Source organism: Lynx rufus, unplaced genomic scaffold, assembly GCF_022079265.1.
Source record: "Lynx rufus isolate CCGP_SWC_20201006 ecotype Redwood Valley unplaced genomic scaffold, mLynRuf1.p SCAF_9, whole genome shotgun sequence".
NCBI lineage: Eukaryota > Metazoa > Chordata > Mammalia > Carnivora > Felidae > Lynx > Lynx rufus.
The window spans coordinates 6,976,122-6,998,705 of NW_025814897.1; the positions used below are offsets into that span (position 1 = coordinate 6,976,122).

General features: G+C 42.2%; 1 protein-coding gene across 4 annotated transcripts in view; it reads left to right on the plus strand.

Annotated features, from left to right (window-relative positions):
* ATM (ATM serine/threonine kinase) overlaps positions 1–21,719 on the plus strand; it is a 131,838-nt gene extending 110,119 nt beyond the window's left edge. For 2 of the 4 annotated variants that reach the window (XM_047070390.1, XM_047070391.1), the window contains exons 55-65: positions 208–346; positions 1,338–1,420; positions 3,176–3,316; positions 4,270–4,386; positions 7,877–8,026; positions 9,868–10,033; positions 11,389–11,475; positions 12,875–12,989; positions 14,370–14,433; positions 20,750–20,886; positions 20,976–21,719. In XM_047070390.1, coding sequence (XP_046926346.1) covers positions 208–346; positions 1,338–1,420; positions 3,176–3,316; positions 4,270–4,386; positions 7,877–8,026; positions 9,868–10,033; positions 11,389–11,475; positions 12,875–12,989; positions 14,370–14,433; positions 20,750–20,886; positions 20,976–21,159 — 1,383 coding nt within the window. In that variant the 3' untranslated portion in view covers positions 21,160–21,719. Of the gene's footprint in view, positions 1–207; positions 347–1,337; positions 1,421–3,175; positions 3,317–4,269; positions 4,387–7,876; positions 8,027–9,786; positions 10,034–11,388; positions 11,476–12,874; positions 12,990–14,369; positions 14,434–20,749; positions 20,887–20,975 lie in introns of those variants that run through there. The other 2 variants (XM_047070392.1, XM_047070393.1) reach the window with 2 other exon arrangements.
* Positions 21,720–22,584: the final 865 nt, after the last annotated feature.

Here is a 22,584-nt window from a genome sequence, read left to right on the forward strand (position 1 = left end):
CCTAAGTCATTTACTGTTGATAGTATTATACCTTTGATGTATTGCATTCACAAGGTGACTATTTTGTTCATTTCTGGGGGATGCGAGTCCTTCCGGTGCTTAGATCAGTCCATTAACTTTGGTGGTTCTTTTTGTTACAACTCTGAAAAGTGCCAGTGTCGGGTATTCCTTTGTGTAATGTTTTTTTGTTTGTTTTTTTACTAACAGGATCGAACCGAGGCTGCAAACAGAATAATATGTACTATCAGAAGTAGGAGACCTCATATGGTCAGAAGTGTAGAGGCACTTTGTGATGCTTACATCATATTAGCAAACTTAGATGCCACTCAGTGGAGGACGCAGAGAAGTATGTGTTGGGAAGAAAGAGTGTTGTTTTCTTGCTGTTTTTCTCTGTAGGGATATATTAATTATAGAGCTTAATATGTAATCTCTTTTAACTTATACACATAAGATTAATTATAGACATGAAGGTCTTTATGATTACGATTCACATGTGATCCACAGCTTAAGTTTTACCCAGTGACTTCAACATCCCCTTGTCACTTCTCATTTAATATCTTATATCTATCTGATGATAGATGACTGCGCTGAGTTAATTGGTTTCTCTGGGTAATATTCTGGTGCAAATACTTGTCGCAGAGAATTGTGTAGAGACAAGTGCGTTAAAATAACTGACAGTTTTCAGGGTCGAAAGTTCTTAAAATGATGTCAGTTACTCACTGTGCTCTGGTACTTAAGAGTGAGAAGGCCTCACCATTTCCTCCACAGGTGTTAGAATATCTGACGCATATATAATCCCTCGTTCTTCTTGCCGTGTCTCTTCCAGTAATCAGAAGCTGCTATAACATTTGGTTATGTGCATACACTCGGAAGTCTCTCTCCACATTCTTGAACAATTATATTCCGTTTTCTGTTCAGGACTGTCTCTTCATATTTACGTTTTTGTTACTTTAAAATAAGAACGAGACTTTTCTGGTATTTGTGTAAGCAGACAAAGAGTATTGATTGTCACATCCTTTGGTTACATTTGATAGTGATGTGGCAGGAGTACATTAATCTGTGTGCTGTGCAAACTTGTGGAATTATCTTAAGGTGCTCAGCCTGGACCCTCTGCTGGAATGGGACCTAATCACTAGCGCCAGGTTACCTGCAAATTCGTGTGTCAGCCATGCTCTGCTCTGAGCTACATTGTGTCGCAAGTCCTGGCTCTTGATTCCTGAATCAGGGCCTGAGCCGCAGGTTGGGGTCTGTGGCGTCTGCTGAACTCTCCTGCTTTCCCTTCCGAGCTGTTGGTCAGGGTACAGGTGTTCACCAGAACCTCTTTATTTTAAATACAGAAGGCATAAATATCCCAGCCGACCAGCCAATTACTAAACTGAAGAATTTAGAAGATGTTGTTGTCCCAACTATGGAAATTAAGGTAATTTACTATTAGCTGTTTTGATTTTTCTTATTGAACTAAATTCACATTTCTCTTGATTAGGCTAAACCATTTGAAACAGACTTTTTTTTCTTTTTTTTTTTTTTTTTTTTGCCAAAATTAGCACTTTCATTTGTTTCAACATACAGTTTCTTTCTACATTCCGTTGACCCCGCCCTTAAAATACTTAAAGGACTCTCCTGCTTTCTTTTCTTTTGCCTTCAGTTTTGTACCTCCCATCTTCCCTGTAGGGAAGGTCTGTAGACGGTTACCGTCATTGGCCAAAATAAGGAAAGGTTCCCGTGCTTATGCCAAGACTAATTTTTAACTTGGCAATAAAGTCCCGAAATACTTTATATTTTAAAAATTCTGGATGTGTTAGAATGTAGTGACCGTGAGGTGTTACGGTATTAAGTAACACGGTACAGGTTATGGTAGTAACTGTAATATATGTGATACTCCTGGCTATGTTGTAGTGATCTTTATTGCTAGAAATACCATGTTGGCAGGGATACATGTAGTAATAATAAAGGTTATAGTTCAGTGATAGACTCCTAACTCTAGAGAACAGACTGGTGGTCACCAGAGGGGAGGCCGGTGGGGGGTATGGATGAAATAGGTCGTGGGGATAAAGGCCGCACTTGCTGTGATGAGCACCAGGCGACGTGTGCAAGTGCAGAATCACTGTATTGTACACCTGAAACTAACAGTAGAATTTAAATAAAAACTACAAAAAAATTTTTTTAATGAAAGAAAAATCATTTTGAGTACATTCTTGGTATACGTAGTTACTTGATTTGAAATGTAGCTCCGTCATCTGGACTAATAATACCTTTCCAACTACAATAGCAAAGGTAGTTAGCTGAGTATTTCCAGAAAATGCCAGATTTAGCAGTTACAACCCTGGAAACCACTCTCCACACTTTTCTAAAATTTACCTTCCTATCTTGTTGTGATAAGTTTCACTATTTCTCAGATGACTGAACATAGACGCAGTCACTGGTCAGACCTGAAAGCAGCTTTTTGTCTATCCTTTCCAACACTGTGTGCCCCTCTTTTAGTGAGAGGTACTTAGGGGAGGTAACTTGTGGGAGTTTATAAACCTTTTCCATGTTGAATTTTGGTTCTTTCATTTATTATTTTTTGTAATTAAAAAACATTTCAAGTTTATTTTGACAGAGCACAAGTGGGGGAGGGCCAGAGAGAGAGGGAGAGAGAGAATCCCAAGCAGGCTCCGTACTGTCAGCACAGTGCCCCACGCCAGGCTTGAGCTCACCAACCAGGAGATCATGACCTGAGCTGAAATCAGTAGTCAGTTGCCCAAACTGAGCCACCCAGGCACCCCATGTTTCTTTCATTTAAACAGGAAGTAAATTATCACTCTAGCTCTTAACCCGCAGCATGTTGTCATTCATTCCTGTGTTTCATGTTAAAATTGTTGTCTATAGGGGCACTGGGTGGCTCAGTCAGCTAAGGATCCAACTGTTAATTTTGGCTCAGGTCATGATCTCACGGTTCGTGGGTAATCGAGCCCCATGTCTGGGCTCCACGCTGAGCATGGAGTCTGCTTGGGATTCTCTCTCTCTCTCTCTCTCTCTCTCTCTCTCTGCCCCTCTTGCACTCATGCACTCTCACTAAATAAACAAACTTTAACAAAAGAGTAAAAAATAAAAAAGAGTAAAATTGTCATTTATAATTCGTCTTTAAGCGCCCATAATATACCTGACCTGTTTATCACATTTATACTTTTATCAGGTGGATCCTACTGGAGAATATGGAAATCTGGTGACTATACAGTCATTTAAAGCAGAATTTCATTTAGCAGGAGGTTTAAATTTACCTAAAATAATCGATTGTTTGGGCTCTGATGGAAAGGAAAGGAGACAGCTTGTCAAGGTGAGACTCCCCTCGAGTGGTGTGGTCCTTACAGGCTTAGTGAGAAAAGTCACAGCACAACTTCCTGCTTGGGTCTTTATTTTTCTTCTCAAAAATTATAAGTGAGGAAAACTTACAAAATATAAATTATATCATTGTCTAGAAGCAGATTGCTTTTCCTAATTTTTTTGTGTCTCTTGGAAGGCCATCATTAGAAAAGTTGATTGAAATAAAAAAATGCCTTTAACATGCACAGGTATGATGAGGTTAACAGCTTGCTTATTCTGGAAAATCTGTTTGGTGATTGTTGCTTATTTTCTTGAATAGTTCAAGTTGAGGGCTCTTGCTTCCCTATCCTGAGACTGGCACTGTGCCAGCTGCTATTAACTGTATGAGGAAGGGGACAGCCTTCCTCCCTGACTCTGCTCCCAAGTCCTGGGGGCCTTGCTGGGAAGGAGTAGAGAGAACAGCGCTGTGCCTCCAGTGGAGGAACAGAGGGGTTCCAGTTAGCCTGGCTACAGACGCAGCTGAGGGAAGCTTTTTCCTGAATCGGTCTGCCTACCCAGGGTTAGAGCTAATTCTAAATGAAAGAGTAGCGATAGGTCTTAATTATTTTAAGAGACTGTGAGGAGTACAGATGCCCAGATTGATTTGGGGTTTTTAAAAAATTTTTTCAGTGTTTACTTAGTTTTGAGACAGAGTGCAAGCAGCGGAGGGGTGGAGAGGGAGACACAGAATCCAAAACACGCTCCAGGCTCCGAGCTGTCAGCACAGAGCCCGATGCAGGGCTCGAACCCACAATCTGTGAGGTCATGACCTGAGCTGAAGTTGGACGCTTAACCAGCTGAGCTACCCAGGCGCTCTGCCTGGATTGATTTCTGAGAGCCCTGTCATTGTCCTGATGTGACCCTCTGTATGGTCCTGTAATAAAGAAAATGGACTGAGCCTCATTATTTGCGTTTGATGTCCTGAAGGGCCGTGATGACCTGAGACAAGACGCCGTCATGCAGCAGGTGTTCCAGATGTGTAACACGTTGCTGCAGAGAAACACCGAGACCAGGAAGAGGAAATTGACTATCTGTACATACAAGGTAAGTACCTCAGGCCTCTGCTCCTTCATCAAGAGCATAGGAAAGAAGCCATTATTCAGACCAGGGGCCGGCCAGTGTTTTCTGGGATAGTAAACATGTTAGAGTCTGTGTGCCACATAAGGTCTCTGCAGCCTGGTCCCGGGCAGCGTCCACACTGGGGACGGCGGCTCTGCGGCGGCTCTGCAGTCCCAGCCCTTCCCCCTTTGGCCGTCTTCCCTGCTTCTCCCCTGCTTGGTCTGTGATGAGGGTCTGTGTCAGGTCACATACAGCACTTGGAAGGCCTGGCTCCTGACCAGATCAGGGAGTCATGTCGAGGTCTAAGAGATACTAAATTAATATCTCCACCCCCCAACACCCAAGCCAAACACAACTGCTTTTCCTCAGCTCAGCGGGACCTTCACCCCAGTCCTCCGTCCAAATCCTGGAGGTGCAGTTTCCTTTTTACTTTTAATACTGTTAAAAATTTCAAACATATAGAAAAGTAGATAGAATACTGTAATGAATTCCCTTGTACCATCACCCAGTGATCAGTAGTGGTCAACTCACGGATAATTTTGTTTCATTTCTTCTTCCACCCATTCCCTCCTCTCTGATAATTATATTTTGAAGCAAAATGTCATATCATTTCATCTGTAAACGTTTATTTCAATGTGTAGTTAGATGTCTCTTTAAAAAAGGAAAAGAGAACCACAGTAGTGTCATCCTAGGAGAGTTAGCAGTAATTTCTAAATATCACCAAATATTCAGCATATTAACCCCTCCCATCTCTCATATGTAACATCTGTTCCATCAGCACTTCCTTACCCGTCCGCTTTCATTCGACCCACTTTTTACACGTCTGGCAGTCCGCCCTGCACTCACATCTCTTCAGTGGTGCCTCGCTAAGCCCCTACTTCTGGCCTCGGCCCCACAAAGCTAGCGGTTTTCTCACAACCGCTAGAATGATCTGTTTAAAGAGTCCAAGACTGAATCAGTATGTCCGTTTCCTGCTCGGAACTCCAGATGACTTCACATTGTCCCTGAAGGAAAGGGATTGGCCTCTCCTGCTCCCTTTCCACCTTTATCTGCCCCTCTCCCACCCTCATCCCTCACTTCTTCCTCATGATGGCGTCACCTCCCCTGGGCCCACCCGGTCTTCCCGCTCTCTCTTGTTCACATGCACCAGTTTTGTTTGAGCTCAGGGCTTCCCTGTTCCCTCTGCCTGGAATGCTCTTCCCTCAGCTCATGCCTCCCTCCCTCATGTCATTCAGGTTCCCTCCGGTCACCTTCTCGTGGAGCCCTTCTCTGACCAGATGTCTCTTACTATTTTCAGTGCCTGTTTCATTCTTCCGTCCTTGTTCTCTGGCATCATTACATGTCTGTGAGCGCATATGTTCCATCGCCAGCGTGAAGCTGTCGGACAGCATGGTCCTGGTCTACCTCAATGTGCCACTCTCCTGCACGTGGGCACCAGTGAGCACAGAACAGACCCTCAACACACGTAGTAAATTAAAGACACAAACCATGAAACAGTACAGTGCAGCCTATTTGAGCACATTAAAGTAAGAACTTTATAGAATCAAATATTCTATGAAGACAAGTGGCCAACTGAGAAAAATGACTTTAAGGATATTATAATAACAAAAAATTGTTGTAATATTAATAACAAGGGATTTATATACAGAACATATAAACAGCTCTTACAAAGCAGTTATAAAAAGACCAACATGTCCGTAGGAAAACCGGTAAAGAATACAGACAAGTCACAAGAGGAAAATACTTGAGTGACCAATAAGCCTGCCAAATTTTACTCAGCCTTACTGGGAATCTGAAAATACAAATTGAAACCACAGTGAGCTACCATTTTACCTGTCTCAGATTGGCACAGTTTATTTATTTATTTATTTATTTATTTTTTTTTTTAAATTTTTTTTTCAACGTTTATTTATTTTTGGGACAGAGAGAGACAGAGCATGAACGGGGGAGGGGCAGAGAGAGAGGGAGACACAGAATCGGAAACAGGCTCCAGGCTCTGAGCCATCAGCCCAGAGCCCGACGCGGGGCTCGAACTCACGGACCGCGAGATCGTGACCTGGCTGAAGTCGGACGCTTAACCGACTGCGCCACCCAGGCGCCCCTATTTATTTATTTTTTAAGTTTGTTTTTGACAGACAGCAAGCATGGGTTGGGGAGGGGCAGAGAGAGAGGGAGACACAGAATCCGAAGCAGGCAGCAGACTCTGAGCTGTCAGCACAGAGCCCGACGTGGGGCTTGAACTCACAAACCGTGAGATCGTGACCCGGGCCCAGGCTGGATACTTAACCAACTGAGCCACCCAGGTGCCCCAGATTAGCACAATTAAAATAAAAGTCTTAACAGTACTTTGTGTCGGGAAGGTCGTGGAATGAACTCTACTTCTGGGTATATAGATTGGCATAAGCACTCTGGGTAGTTATTTGGCAGTATCTGGGTAACTAAATTAAGATGCACATCCCCTGTGACCCACGTATTGGATTCCCAGGTATGCACGTACCCGGGAGACACTGAGATACTGTCACCAACCAGTACGCTAGGGAATTGTAGCAACACTTCAGGGGAATCTGGACAGAATGTAATCTTAATTAATATGCAGATGGCAGCAAGTGGATAATTATGGTGTACTTCTGTAGTGTATGTTGGTTAAACGATTTAGTTACATGTACTCACACAACTAATGGTAAAATAGTGTTGAGTGAGAAAAAAACAAATTGCAGGCCCATTCACTGAGTATAATACTCCTTCACTTAAAGCTTACAACTAGTTATGCATATATTGCTTTGAAATAAAAATATAGCAGAAAATACATGAACACGATAAAGTTATTGATGGCAGATGGCATGGGACCAGTGAGGCGTTCAAAGGGAGCTTCCTCTCTGCAGCACACAGGAGAAAATCTTTAGATTTGAGAAGCCTGATTAGTGGGTAAAAGGATGTTTATATCATTTTCTATACTTTACGTATCTCTGTATGTGTCATAATTTCTAATCTTTGCGGTAAAACTGCTCATTTCACGTTCAGGAATAGATTTCCTCTTGGTGTAGCTAACGAGACTACAAAGCAAGAATATATGTACTTCTAATGATCAAAGTATTAAGATTTGTATTCAGTATTTTTCAAAGTGACATTGCTTAAATTTGTTTGCTATTAAGTAGAAGGAAAGCAGGCAGCTCCCTGCTAAATGGAGCAAACCGTTGCGTCACAGACGATGCAGGAAAGTATAGTTAGCAGGACGGGCCTCAGCGAATCCTGGAGCTTGAGAGAGGAGCAGGCCCTCAGGAGTCCACGCGGCGGGCTGGAAAATCGTGTTCTTGGAGTATAAGTTTATTTTCCTCCAAGGAGTTTTGTCTCCTTTGGACAGGGAAATAGCGGTCCCACCTGAAGAGCTGCTTCGTGCAGACTCTGAGGGTTGAGTGACCGCCGCGTGCCCGGCGATACCTTTGCATAATCAAAATGTATCTAATCTGGGACTCAGGTGGTTCCGCTTTCCCAGCGAAGTGGAGTTCTCGAATGGTGCACGGGAACCGTCCCTATCGGTGAATTTCTTGTTAACAACGAGAATGGCGCTCATAAGCGATACAGGCCGAAGGATTTCAGCGCCCTTCAGTGCCAAAAGAAAATGATGGTGAGTGACACTCAGAAGTACGAATTATTGCAAGATTATTTAATAGCTTATTAAAGCTGGCAGTTACCAAATGTTACTGAGTACAGAATATTTTAATTTCATTGGCTAATGATACTAAGGTTAATGATACGAAGTAAGAGAAAGTGGGCTCACCGGAATGGAAGTTTGTGTGAGCGAAAAATGAAAGTTGTTCAACTATATAGTGTCAGCCTTGGTCTGATGAGAGATTTCACATTCAGTGGAATGCTAATTTGCTTCCAGTTTGGGGTGAGCTGATTCAAGCGCTGACTAAAGCCAAAAACAGGTTATGAAGTAATTTTTATATGAAACCGATAGACCTTTAAAGACCCGTGCCACAAGACGCCATCTGGCCTGACGGTCATTCAGCCAGTCAGCAACATTTACTGAATGCCCCGTCTCCCAGCAGCTGTGCTGACACGTCACAGACGTTAGGACTAATCATCATCATACGTCTCCCATTTTAAAACGAGAGGAAGTTCAGAAATGTAACCTGCCCGCGGTCAGTGAGCAATAAATGGTGGAGCAAGGATGTGAGTCTTGTCTGTCCAGCTCTAAAGTCCTTTGCTTTTCCTTTCATTGTGCTGTTCTATAGAGATGTGAGGTGTGTGATAGAGCTCTACGGGCGCTGTCACGGAAGGCTGTCCAGGGCGGGAGGTGGGCAGCTCTACCTGAGACAGACAGGGGTGGGGTCAAATTCTGGAGGGCTTCATGGAGGAGTGGCCTTGGAGCTGAGATTACTGCCCGAGCTGGTTTTCTAAGCAGAAGGAGCACGCAGTCAAAGGGCAAGAGGGGGCACGGAGAGGCAGTTAGAGACTGCTTAGGCCTCGTCTTTGAGGAGGAGGTGTACGTGAGACTCGCAGCAATGGTTGTCAGAAATTGGAAGGTTCCTTCGTGAAATGCCGGGAAATTTGCACGTTATCCTGTGGGCAGTAGAGAACCCTCGAGAAGGTGCTGGTACCACATTTGCATTTTAGAGAAACGACTCTGGCGGCACCGTGGGCTACATTTATGAGAAGCTGACGAGAAGCATGATGCAGGGGTCCTGAATTAAGACTAATAACAGGAGGAACGGAGAATGGGGGAACATACCAGAAACAGTAAGGAGGCAGAACTGATGGGATTTGGTTGCTGACCAGAAGTGGGTTTGGGGAAGAGAGTCATTAGAGGCACCCGGTTTTCTGGTGAGGGGGTGGAAGGAGAGAGGAAGTGGCTGAGGTTTGCCGAGGCTGAGACGGGGAAGAGGTTTGGGTTTGGAAGTGCTCCCCGCGCACGTGTGGAGTGAGCCGCTGGAGAAGCACATCGAGCTGGAGCTTAATAAAGACACGGGGCCAGAGACGCAGATTCGGTTCGTCAGCATGGAGCTGCGAGTTGGGCCCACTGAACTAGATAAGCTTTGCTTCAGGGAAGGACGAAGCACCATCAGAAGGTCTCGGAGGACAGGTCCGAAACACGTGAGCTGCTTTGCCGTCCATCGGTGACGCTTCCGTTCTTCTTCCTGTTTCCTCTTGAGCCTGGTGCTGTGAGGCTAGAGCTGCCTCTGGCTTTTTTGTGTCTATGTCCACATAGATTTTAGAACTGAATTAAGAGAAGAACAGCCACTGTTGGTGTCCCCCGAGATTGACACGTGAACCCTAAAGGGATTCTGACTTGTAATTGTTTCCCTGAGCGGACCGGCAGCTGCCGGTGGCGGAGGGGATGCCTCGTTCACCTCTTCGTCGCCTCTGCGTCTGTCGTACTAGGTTCTATCGAGAAACTCCGAGTAGGTGTTGAAAGTAGCTGAACACAGCGTTGAGAAAGTTTAATGTTGGGTCTTTCAAAAGGATGTACAAAAGAAGTCTTTCGAAGAGAAATATAAAACCTTCACGGATATCTGCCAAAATTTTCAACCGGTTTTCCGTTACTTCTGCATGGAAAAATTCTTGGACCCGGCTGTCTGGTTCGAGAAACGACTGGCTTACACGCGCAGTGTGGCTACTTCTTCTATCGGTAAGCTTCTCACACACTTGGGCAGATGCAGCACTCGTGCTTTCTGAGCTCCAGGGGGGCGGCCGTGGTGGTGGCTGTCAGCTGGGCGATCCTCATCGTGAGATCTCGTTTCTGGTTCATGTTGATGCTCAGCTTCTAAGTGTAGCTCCTGCGAGCTTTTGCCCAGAAGGCTTCCTCTCCTCTAAGGGAGAGGGACCAGGCTGGCCATTCCTCTTCGTGGCATAGTGCATATGGTGTATTTTCCCTTCCCTCGATACACTGTTTTCTCCCATTTTCTTTGGAAAATCATAAAACCCATAATAACTATATTTAACTTGTCTCCTTTAATTATTGTTGTTGTTCTGTACAGAATCTCTAATATCACGCAATAATTGAATCTGCTTAATAGAATTTTATTTTTGCATTAGAAATCATGGTATATATTTAAATATGCCACAATGCATATTTTGGCTTTGTTTTTTGTTTTGTGTTTTTTTTTAATTGGTAAGAGATTGGAATAGCTAGATAGGGCAATTAACAAAATCCTAAACTGTGAAAACTCATGTTGAACACCAGAGGTTTCTTAATCTATTGATTTTAAAGTAATAAAGACCATTCCTCCATCACTTAAGTACCACACTCCAGGAGGGCAGGGCATGTACGTTTTGAAAAAGTTCTAGGTAATACAAAACCCTCTTCTTTTCCACCCTGAGAATCTCTAATCTGATTCAGCTAATTTAGTTTATAAACAAGAAAGTAGAGCCAGTTAACGTGGCTACACATACAAGCCTCCTGACTCCCTATTCACTGCTTCCGCAATACCGCACGGTGTTTTTCATTGGATTAAAAGCATTCGTGCATGCCATCATCTATGTTAAAAACAGAAATGCAGTTTTTCCTGGATAGATATCTGATGAAATGAATTAATGATTAATTTGTGTGAAATGTAATTCATCACAGCGGAGAAAGTTTCACTGAGGAATGAAGAATTTACCCATAGGCTTCTCACTTTAAAAGTATACTGAGTAAAATATTCGAATGCATATAATACTGCTTTGACCTTGCCACATAATGGGTCTCGACTTTAACCACACTAATTTTGGAAGTATGTACTAATATTTTTAGATGTATGCTTATTTGTAAAGGGAAAGCTTTTTTTTTTAAGTACATCATCTAGGTTTGTAAAATGCAGTATAAATGAAAATAGCTGGCAAGACTTGACTTAAAACACAAAGTGGCAAGTTATATACATATCTGCCTTTAGGCTAAATGGCCTACACTAAAAAGTCACGTGGTGGTGGTATTAGTTGACATTGTGGCTAAATGTGTTGTAGAAATAGATACCAGTGATCTCAGGTTGTTGTTTTTTCTCCCAGTCGGTTACATACTTGGACTTGGCGATAGACACGTACAGAACATCTTGATAAATGAGCAGTCCGCAGAGCTCGTACACATAGATTTAGGTACGTAGTGAAAGATGAGAAATGCGTCTTTGTTCTGTTTAACAAATACGGTGTCATAAGAAATGATGTTTGCCCCCAGCTTATTACAGGTGAGAAGGAGATAGATACACCACAGCAGGAGATGTTTCAGATAGCATCAGCATGTGCAGGAGGGACTGGCTGACTGCTGGCGTAACGGGTGGTTCTTCTAGAACAGGACGTTTAAGGCAGGTCTTAGAGTGAGCGAGCAAGGAATATCCGGACAGGAGAGAGGGCAAATACGGAGGGGTGAAGAATGAAGACGAGTTTGCGGGAATGGTGAGACCCGAAATATGGCCGAGTGAAGGCCGCATGTCGCTGAGCAGCTGCAGAGGTAGACAAGGGAAGAGAAAAGATTTCACTTAGTGTGGAATTTAAGATTTGTAAAAGGGTGTAGTCTTCGGAAATTACAAGTTCTGTAGTAGCCACGTAAGTGGTTTGCCAAGACAGAGTAAGGCTGATTTCCATTAGAATAGAGGAGATCAAGGATATTATATGGTTTTCCCCAGAATGCATTTATTACGAAAGAGTGGTGATTGCTGGAAGCACAGGGTGGGCGGGTGGGTGGTGATAGGCCGCGGGAGGATATGGGTGGCTATAAAAGGGCCAGTACGAGGGATCCTTGTGGTGATGGAAATACTCTGTGTCTTGATTCGATCAATGTCAGTATCCTGGTTGTGATACTGTACTATATAGTTTTGTAAGCTGTTCCATTGGGGGAAAGTGGATAAAAGGTATATGAGAAATTTTGTATTTTGTGTAGTGTATCTTACAACTGAATATGAATCTATAGCTGTCTCAGAATAAAAACTTTAGGGGTGCCTGGGTGGCTCAGTCGGTTAAGCATCTGACTTCAGCTCAGGTCAGGATCTCACAGTCCGGGAGTTCGAGCCCCGTGTCGGGCTCTGTGCTGACAGCTCAGAGCCACTGGAGCCTGCTTCAGGTTCTGTGTTTCCCTCTCTCTGCCCCTCCCCTGCTCGCACGCTCTCTCTCAAAAATAAATAAAACATTAAAAAATTAAAAAAAAAAAAAAAGGTGTACACTTAACCGATTGAGCCACCCAGGTCCCCCTGTGTATATTTAAATAAAGAAATATAAATTAAGATTACATACATAGTATGTTTTGCATTTTAAATCTTATCCATCATTATTTCATTTAAAAAAAAATCACTGTTTAATCTGGAACATCTCTAATGTCTGGAGTAGTTACGCTTTTTCAATCTGAGGTGCACCTCCTAGGCAAGCAGAGCAGAAAGAGAATAAACCACTGTGGGTTCTGGTGCTCTGGACTGTCGGTGACAGATTATTTGGGGTGTATGCACAGCTCACGTGCCACACGGGAGGAGGGAAGCTCCTAACGCCGCTGTACTGTTGACTTTAGGAGTCGCTTTTGAACAGGGTAAAATCCTGCCTACTCCTGAGACGGTTCCTTTCAGACTCACCAGAGACATTGTGGATGGGATGGGCATTACTGGTGTTGAAGGGGTCTTCAGAAGGTAAGTGTGTATTTATTTCTTTTTCTCCCCAGTTGTATTAAACAATAACTGACATCCATCACTGTAGAAGTCTAAGGCACACGGCATGATGGTTTGATTGATATATATATATATATATATATATATATATATATATATATATAGAATGATCAGAATGATCACAGTAGCTTCGGCTAACATCCATCATCCCATACCAATACTATAAAAAGCGAAGAAGAACAGAAAAAGACAAAGTTTGTGATGACTCTTAAGATTCCCTCTCCTATCACACAGCTGTGTTCGAGGGTGAACCAGAGGGTTAACTGGTGTCCTCCTGTCGTACTTGCCATGTCCAGTACTTGTCTTCTACCTGGGAGTTTGTACCTTTCGCCACCTTCCTCCCTGTCCCTTCCCCCACCTACCACCTCTGGTGACCACCGGCCTGTTTTTTGGGTTTTTTTGAGAGAAACAGAATTTTACTTATAATCCCTTAACATTAAACATAATCGGGTTTTTTTTTTTTTTTTAAGTTTTTATTTAATTCTAGTTAACACATAGTGTAGTATGGGTTTCAGGACTAGAATTCAGTGATTCATCACTTACAACACCCGGTGCTCATCACAGGTGGCCTCCTTGGTCCCCATTGCCCATGTAGCCCATCCCCTGCCTGCCTCCCGCAAAAGGTGTTTAAAAAGATAGGTAAAGCAGATGGCTTTTGGTGTCAAAATTATTTGGATGATTGATTTCTGAAGATTATAGAATTCACTGCTAAATTATGTTCCAGTGCTTTATTGGTAGAAAGGAGAAACCCGAGATAGAAAGAGTAATAGTTTCCCCTTCCTTCTGACCATCCGGGACCTCACCTCACAGGACATATTAACCTCCTTCCTAGCCCCCTCTGGAAGCAGTTGCCTCCACCTTTAATGCCCCTGTCCCAGTGAACTCTCTCTGCCCCAGTGAACTCTCTTGTTATTGCCCAGAACTCCATTGGGCGCTCATTGTCGGGCCTATAACCTGTGCTGAAGGAGTGTCTGATGTACCAGTTCCTGCTGAGAGCACGTCGCAGTTCCCCATAGTTTTCCCAGCATTGGGCCGTGTACTCCGCTTTTAACAGAGTACATTCTAGTCAAAATGAGCTAAAAATTACCACAATAATCAAGGACAGTTTCATAGTAGTACTGTGTTATCCTTATAATGCTTAGCTTACGTTCACCTACATACTTCTATTCCTTTCAAAAACATTTACTGAAAACAGTCTGCCCAGTACTCTGCTCTTTGAGATACTAATTTGGGAATTATTAACAAGAATAGTCTCAGCACGGTATACGTGAATGTACACAGATGAAGGTATGTTGGAAACAGTGTTGTGTAACAAAATCCCTATTTATAACGTGTTTGTAGATGCTGTGAGAAAACCATGGAGGTTATGAGAAGCTCTCAGGAAACCCTGTTGACCATCGTGGAGGTAAGGCGGATTCTAAGGAAATCTCTGTTGAGAGACTGTGGATCTTGTTAGAAGGTGACTGGTTTGAGGATCGGTGCTTCATCTTCATGTGGTGAGAAGATGCCGGGCAGCAGGAGGGGGGTGGGATGCATAAATGAGTAAATCATGGTTTAGAAATGCCTCCAGTCCTCTCAAATTTCTGGGCATTTTACAGCAGTATAAGTAATCTCTAGTCTTTAATTCATAAATCAGCACTTTGATGTCTTAGATCTCTCCTATGGCATTACTTGCTTTCAGAATGGTTTCCGTTGGAGTTTTAAGAGAAATCAGGAAGTCGTATCTCCTTTTCCCTGCCCAGGTTCAGAACCATTTAGTCACTGACTCATGTTGATCAGGCAGAAAGGGAAGGAAGGAAAGCAGAGTTCCAGTGCCTGTGACACCAGCTCTACCCAGGACAAAATTGTGTACCTAGAGCAGGCACTCACCACGCTGGCGAGAAGGGCGTGTGGAGCAAGAGGTAGTAGTGTCTCCTCCACAAGGCAACGTGGGGGCCAGAGTATAGGCGAGCCTCCCTTACTTAGAGTCTTCAGCTTTTATTCCTTTACCTGGTGGTGCCGGACCGGCTGTACTTTAGGATCACCTGCACTCCTTTTAAAAAAATGTTGAGGCTGACCATACTCAAACCATACTTCTGGGGATAGGGCAGGAACATTTGTGGTTTTTATGAGCTATCAACCTGTACTGGGTCGAGGCTGGGGATGCCGCTGAACTTCCTTCAGGGCACAGGACACCCCCACAACAAAGCGTTCAGCCCGATAATGTCAGTAATGCCGAGATTGAGAAACCCTGTTCTAGCTTAATCAGGCTGTGTCCCTTTATTGTGTTCCATTCTGATAGTAAGACTAAAGTCAATTTTTGAAGTACTCTGGTTCCTCCTTGATTTCAGAGTTGGCAACTGTGACTCCAACAGAAGCCCTAGAGTTTGAAATAATTTATGTTTCTTCAACCCGAGAAGAACATACAGGCTTTTTATAATAGTAGAAACCTCCATTTCTTTTGGTTGATTAATAAAATGTACCTCCCTATGGGTTCAAACTTAAGCAACCATCAATTTCAGATAGACTGCTATATGAAAATATTATATATAAGCCTAATGGTCACCACAAATCAAAAAATTCTAATAGATATGCAAAGAATAGAGAGAAAAGAATCCAATTATAATTACTAAAGAAAGTCAGCAAACCATGAAAGAGCAGAAGGATCAGAGAAAAACCACAAAAACAACACAAAACAAATAACAAAATAGCAATAATTACATATCTGTCAGTAATTACTTTGAATATAAATGGACTAAATGCTCCAATCAAAAGACATAGGGTGACAGAGTAGATTTAAAAAAAAAAAAAAAAAGACCCATCTATATGTTGCCTACAAGAAACTCATTTCAGACTTAAAGACAGACACAGCAGACTGAAAGCGAGGGGGTGCAGAAACATTTATCACGCAAATGGATGTCAGGAGAAAGCAGAAGTAGCAACACTTCTATCGGACAAAATGGCCTCTGAAACAAAGACTGTAAGAACAGACCGAGAAGGACACCAGATAATAATAAAGGGGACAGTCCAACAAGAAGATACAATAACTGTAAGCATGCACATAACAGGGAGCACCAAAATACGTAAAACAGTTAATGACAAACATAAAGGAACTAATCAACAGTAATACAATAACAGAAGGAGACTTTAAACATCCCATTCACACTGATTATCCAACAGAAAATCAACAAGGAAGTAGTGGCTTTGAATGACCGACTGGACCAGATGGATTTAAACCGATATATCCAAAAATTCCACCCTAAAACAGCAGATTACACATCCTCTTCAAGTGCACATGGGACATTCTCCAGAACAGATCATATATTAGGCCACAAATTTCTTTTTTAAGAAATTAAAAAAGACTGAAGTCATACCATCCACCTTTTCTGGCCTAGGATACTAGAAGTCAGTCCACCCACCCACCCCCAAATCTGGAAAGACCACAAATACATGGACATTAAGTAACTAAGGAATGAATGGGCCAACCAAGAAATCAAAGAAACAAAAGAAAACACAGTGGTCCAAAATCTTTGGGATGCAGCAAAGGCAGTTCTAAGAGGGAAGTATATAGCAATACTCAAATACCTCAAAATCTCAAACAACCTAAATTTGCATCTGAAGGAGCTAGAAAAAAACAACAAACAAAACCTAAAACCAGCAGAGGAAAGGAAATAAAGATTAGAGCAGAAATAAATGATAATAGCAACTAAGAAAAACAAGAGAACAGATCAATGAAACCAGGAGCTATTTCTTTAAAAAGATCAATAAAGTTGATAAACCTCTAGCCAGACTCATTTAAAAAAAAAAGGGGGGGGGGGCTCAAATAAGATCACAAATGAAAGAGGAGAAATAACCAACACTACAGAAATACAAACAATTGGGGGCACCTGGGTGGCTGAGCTGGTTGAGCATCCGACTCTATTTCAGCTCAGGTCTTGATCTCAGGGTTTTGAGTTGAAGCCCCACGTTGGGCTCATGCTGCACATGAAGCCTACTTAAAAAAAAAAAAAAAAAAACAACGAATTATAAGAGAATTATTATGAAAAACTATTAGACAAATTAGACAACCTGGAAGAAATGGATAAATTCCTAGGAACATAACCTACCAAAACTGAAGCAGGAAGAAATTTAAAAATTGGACAGACTGATTACCGGCAATGAAATTGTTGGGATTTTTTGATTATCGACTCAAACAGAAGTCTAGTACCAGACAGCTTCACCGACAATTTCAACCAAACATTTAAAGACTGTTAATTTAAAGAAGAGTTAATACCTATTCTGTTCAAACTATTCCAAAAAATAGAAGAGGAAGGAAAACTTCCAGGTTCATTCAATGAGGCCAGTATCACCCTGATAAAGACACCATAAAAAGAACTACAGGCCAGTATCTCTGACAAACAGATGTAGATGTAGGTTCGGTATTTGCAAATCAATCAACATGATGCCTCACATCGATAAAAGGAAAAACCACATGATAATTTTAGTTGGCACAGAAAAAAGCATTTGACACGGTACAACATCCATTCATCATAAAAGCCCTCAATAAAGCAGGTGTAGAGGGAACATACCTCAACATAATAAAGGCCTTATGTGAAAAACCCACAGGAAACAACATATTCACTAGTGAGAAACTGAGAGCTTTCCCCCTAATAAGATCAGGAACAAGATAAGGATGGCCCCTCTCACCACTTTTATTCGACACAGCAGTAGAAGTCCTAGCCATGGCAGTCAGACAACAACAAGAAAGAAAAGACATTCAAATTGGTAAGGAAGAAGTAAAACTCAGTATTTGCAGGTGACATGGTGCCAAAAAAGATAATAACCCTAAAATATTCCTCCAGAAATGACTAGAACTGATAAATGAATTCAGTAAAGACACAGTATATAGAATCAATGTGCAGAAATCTGTTGCATTTCTATACACTAATAAGGAAGCAGCAGAAAGTGAAATTAAGAAAACAATCCCCTTTATAATTGTATCAAAAATAAGACACCTAGGAATTAGCCTAACCAAAGAGGTGAAAGAGCTGTACTCTGGAAACTATAAAACACTGATGAAAGAAATGAAGATGACACAAGGAAAGAAGAAGACATTCCGTGCTTATGTATGACAACAGATACTGTTAAAATGTCTATATTGCCCAAGGCAATCTACACATTTAATAAATCACCAGCATTTTTCACAGAGCTAGAAGAAACAGTCCTAAAATTCGTATGGAACCACAAAAGACCCCAAATAGCCAAAGCAGTCTTAGAAAAGCAAAGCTGGGGGCATCACAATTCCAGGCTTGGAAGTTCCATTACAGAGCAGTAGTAATCAAAACAGTAGTGTACTGGCACAACAGTAGACACATAGGTCAATGGAACAGAATAGAAAACCCAGATATAAATCCACAATTATATGGTAATTAATCTTTGACAGAGTCGGAAAGGATATAAAACGGGTAAAAGAATGTCTCTCCAACAAATGGTGTTGGGAAAACAGGACAGCAATATGCAAAAGAAAGAAACGGGACCCCTTTTCTTACACCATACACAAAACAAATTCAAAATGGGTTAAAAACCTGTGAGACCTGAAACCATAAAAAAATCCTAGAAGAGAACACAGGTAGTAACTCCTTTGACAATGGCCATAGCAACTTTTTTCCTAGATATGTCTCCTGAGACAAGGAAAACAAATGTAAAAATAATAAACTGTTGGGACTTTGTCAAAGTAAAAAGCTTCTGCACAGTGAAGGAAACAATCAACAAAACTAAAAGGCAACCCACTAAATGGGAGAAGATATTTGTAAATGACATATCTGATAAAGGGTTAGTATCTAAAATATATAAAGAGCTGATAAAACTCAATACCCAAAAACCAAATAATCCAATTAAAAAATGGACAGAAGACACGAATAGACATTTTCCCAGAGAAGACATCCAGATGGCTACCAGACACACGAGAAGATGTTCAACATCACTCATCATTAGGGAAATGCAAATCAGAACCCCAATAAAATATCACCTTTCACCTGTCAGAATGGTAAAATCACCAGTAGATGTTGGCAAGGATGCAGAGAAAGGGGGAACCCTCTTGCACCGTTGGTGGGAATGCAAACTGGTACAGCCACTCTGGAAAACAGTATGGAGTTTCCTCAAAAAGTTAAAAATAGAGCCACCCTATGATCCAGTAATTGCACTACTGGGTATTTACCTAAAAAAAGCACTAATTCAAAGGGATTCATGCGCCCCTATGTTTACAGCAGCATTATTTACAATAGCCAGATTACGGAAACAGCCCAAACATCCATCAGTAGATGAATGAATAAAGAAGTGATGTATATATACAGTGGAATATTACGTGGCTATAAAAAAATAAAATTTTGCCATTTGCAGTAACATGGATGGAGCTAGAGTGTATATTCTAAGCAAAATTATTCAGAGAAAGACAAATACCATATGGAATTTAGGAAACAAATGAGCAAAGGGGGAAAAAAAAGAAACAGGCAAACCAAGAAATAGACTCTTAAGTATAGAGAACACACTGATGGTCACCAGAGGGGGGGTGAGTGGGTGGGGGGATGGGGATTAATGAGAACACTTGTGATGAGCAAAGGGTGATGTATACAAGTATTGAATATCTGTATCCTACACCTGAAACTAATCCTACACTGTGTTTTAACTATACTGGAATTTTAAAAAATGTACCTCCCTGTGTGGGTGAATCTGGTTTGGATGCCCAACTTAATGTCACACTGGAATCCTCGAACTTGCAGACAAACCACATATATTCAGAGTCGGTGCCCCTATGGTTTTTAGTGGCTCTGGGGGTTGCTTAAAACAGTGGAAAGCATGAAATGGATGAGCCAATTCTGGTACTGCTGAATCAGTACATGTCTTGGAATTGAACATGTAACACTAAAGGCAATTTATAGTCGCAGCCCACAGAACTGAGAAAACACGAAGCAGCAAAAAAATGGTACAGTTCTGTAGTCATCATCCCTGGAAATGAGTTTGCACTTATTAAGACCTGTGTGGTAAGCATTTTTGCTAAGGAGTATTTAAAAAAAAAAAAAAAGTCTGCTTATAAACAGCAGGGGCAGTTAGCTGTTCCACATTGCCAAGGTCAAAAATCTCTCATGTCCTCATTTACTAAAATTTAAGACCTAAAGTCCCTTGCTCTGGCCATGCCAGTTGTTTTGGTTTTCAAATTCCACTACATAGATCTGTCTCCACACTGCACTAGACCTTCGGTTTTGAGGCGTTTTCAATAAAGTATACCCTTTCTTTTCTCCAAATTTGAAACTTATGGAGAGAAAAGGAAAAAGCCTTAAGAATAAGGTAGAAATCAAAATGTTTGGGTTAGTACAGATAAAATCATCCCACACCTAACCTCTGCCTGGGTCCAGCCCGAGGGGAGCTGGGGTGGGCAGAGCAGGTGCCCTTGCCCAGGACCATAGCAGTGAGGAGGAGAGAGGAGGAGGAAAGTGACTAGTCCTTATCTCTTGAATAGAGCAGTTTCCAGGTGGGGGGAGGTCGGCACCCCCACACAAGAAGAATGGTTTGGGGGGGTGAGAAGCCCGGAGCATTGTGCTCGCATGGTCTCCTCCACAAGGAGGTGGGGGGTGCCTGCCATAGGCTGGCCCATTCCACCCCCCTCCATCCCTCCGCCTAGCATTTGACCTCCGTTACCTCTATCAAGCGGGTTCTTCTGTGTCTAAATACACGTCCAGATGCACATTGTTCTTCTCCCTGCCTAGGTCCTCCTGTACGATCCCCTCTTTGACTGGACCATGAATCCTTTGAAAGCTCTGTATTTACAGCAGAGGCCGGAGGACGACGCGGAGCTCCACTCCACTCCCAGTGCGGACGACCAGGAGTGCAGACGCGGTCTCGGGTGAGCCCTGCTATCACCTGCTCAGACCCTCCTCTTCCCAAGGCCCTTTAACCCGCTCCGCCTCATGCAGCCTCTGTGTTTGTCCTTAGTGACATCGACCAGAGTTTGAACAAAGTGGCCGAACGCGTCCTGATGCGGCTCCAAGAGAAACTGAAAGGGGTGGAGGAAGGAACCGTGCTCAGCGTCAGGGGGCAGGTGAATCTGCTCATACAGCAGGCCATGGACCCCAAGAACCTCAGCCGGCTCTTCCCGGGATGGAAAGCGTGGGTGTGAGGCAGCACGTGCCTCGCCCTGCGGTTCAGCCTTTAGAAATGACATCGCGGCCTTCATTTTTAACGCAGCCGGCGTACTTGGAATAGGCGTTAATGTACAACCAAATGAACTGTGTACTGCGTTTTTAAAAAATGTTTAATACTTGCCTTGGTCACCAGAAGATGCCTCGACAGTCTCCACGAAAATCTCTTCTCTCACATTTTAGAAGTGTCTTTCATGCTGTACTTCTGGGCTGAACATGTATTTTTTCTTCCCAAGTACAAACTTGTGTTGTTCGCAGTAGACCAACTGACTTCTGCTTCAGCTTAAGGGCAGGAACATAACTGACAGTGAATTAGAGGAAATAAACTGCTAGGTTTGAGGTAGCTTTTAATTAAAACTTGTTTCTCGGGTATTATGTATGAATAAGTTATTTGATATTTATAAAAAGAAAAAAACTTTTACAATTGTAACCATTTATATATCATAGTAAAGCTACAATAAAATTAAGCAATGTTGAGGGGCACCTGGGTGGCTCAGTTGGTTAAGCGTTGACTTCCGCTCAGGCTGTGATCTCACAGTTTGTGAGTTTGAACTCAGCGTTGGGCTTTGTGCTGACAGCTCAGAGCATAGAGTTGGCTTCAGATTCTCTGTCTCCCTCTCTCTCTGCCCTTCGCCCATTTGCGTGCACGCTCTCTCTCTCTCTCTCAAAAATAAGTAAATTGAAAAAAATATAATCAACGTTAAAAGCAAATTAGTACTTAAGAAACATATTTGGGTTTTCAGTAGGAAGATTCCTCAGCGTTACTAGATTGTGAAGTTGTTACATTATGGAGAACAGATTTCAAAGACACGGTATCGTTTCTACTTTTAAAAATGTATACTGGCCCTTCTCATTCTATTCTCTTCATCTTTGAAACCCTTCTGTGCTCTTTTCTCTTTCTCTGATGACTTGTATCCCTTTTCTAGTTTATGAATTCTCTTGTTAGCATGCATAATCTCCTTTTTAGACCATTCATCGGGTTTCTTTTCAGGAATAATTTTTCATTCTTAGCTCTGAATCATTCGTCAGATCTGTTACTTGTTTTGTAACATCCACTTGTTTTTAACTTTTCTGTTCTTTTTCTGTCACTAATCATTTCACACATCCCTATTTTATAGTCTCTCTAATAGCTCTACATAAATCACATTCCTGCACTTGTGTCTGTTGAATCTCGTATGTGGCGGACTGTTGATTCGTGTGTCTTGTGATTTTGTAAGGTGAGCTTCAGCTGGGCTTTCTCTGTGGGAATCCTGAGTGACCAGGGTTAAGAACAGTTCCTTCCAGATTAGGTTTCTGGAGAACTCATCTTGAAATGATTATTTTGCATTTCAGATAACCGAATTAATCTTGACGTATCTTTGTCTTATACACTGCCTACATGAATAATTTCGTATATATAGGAA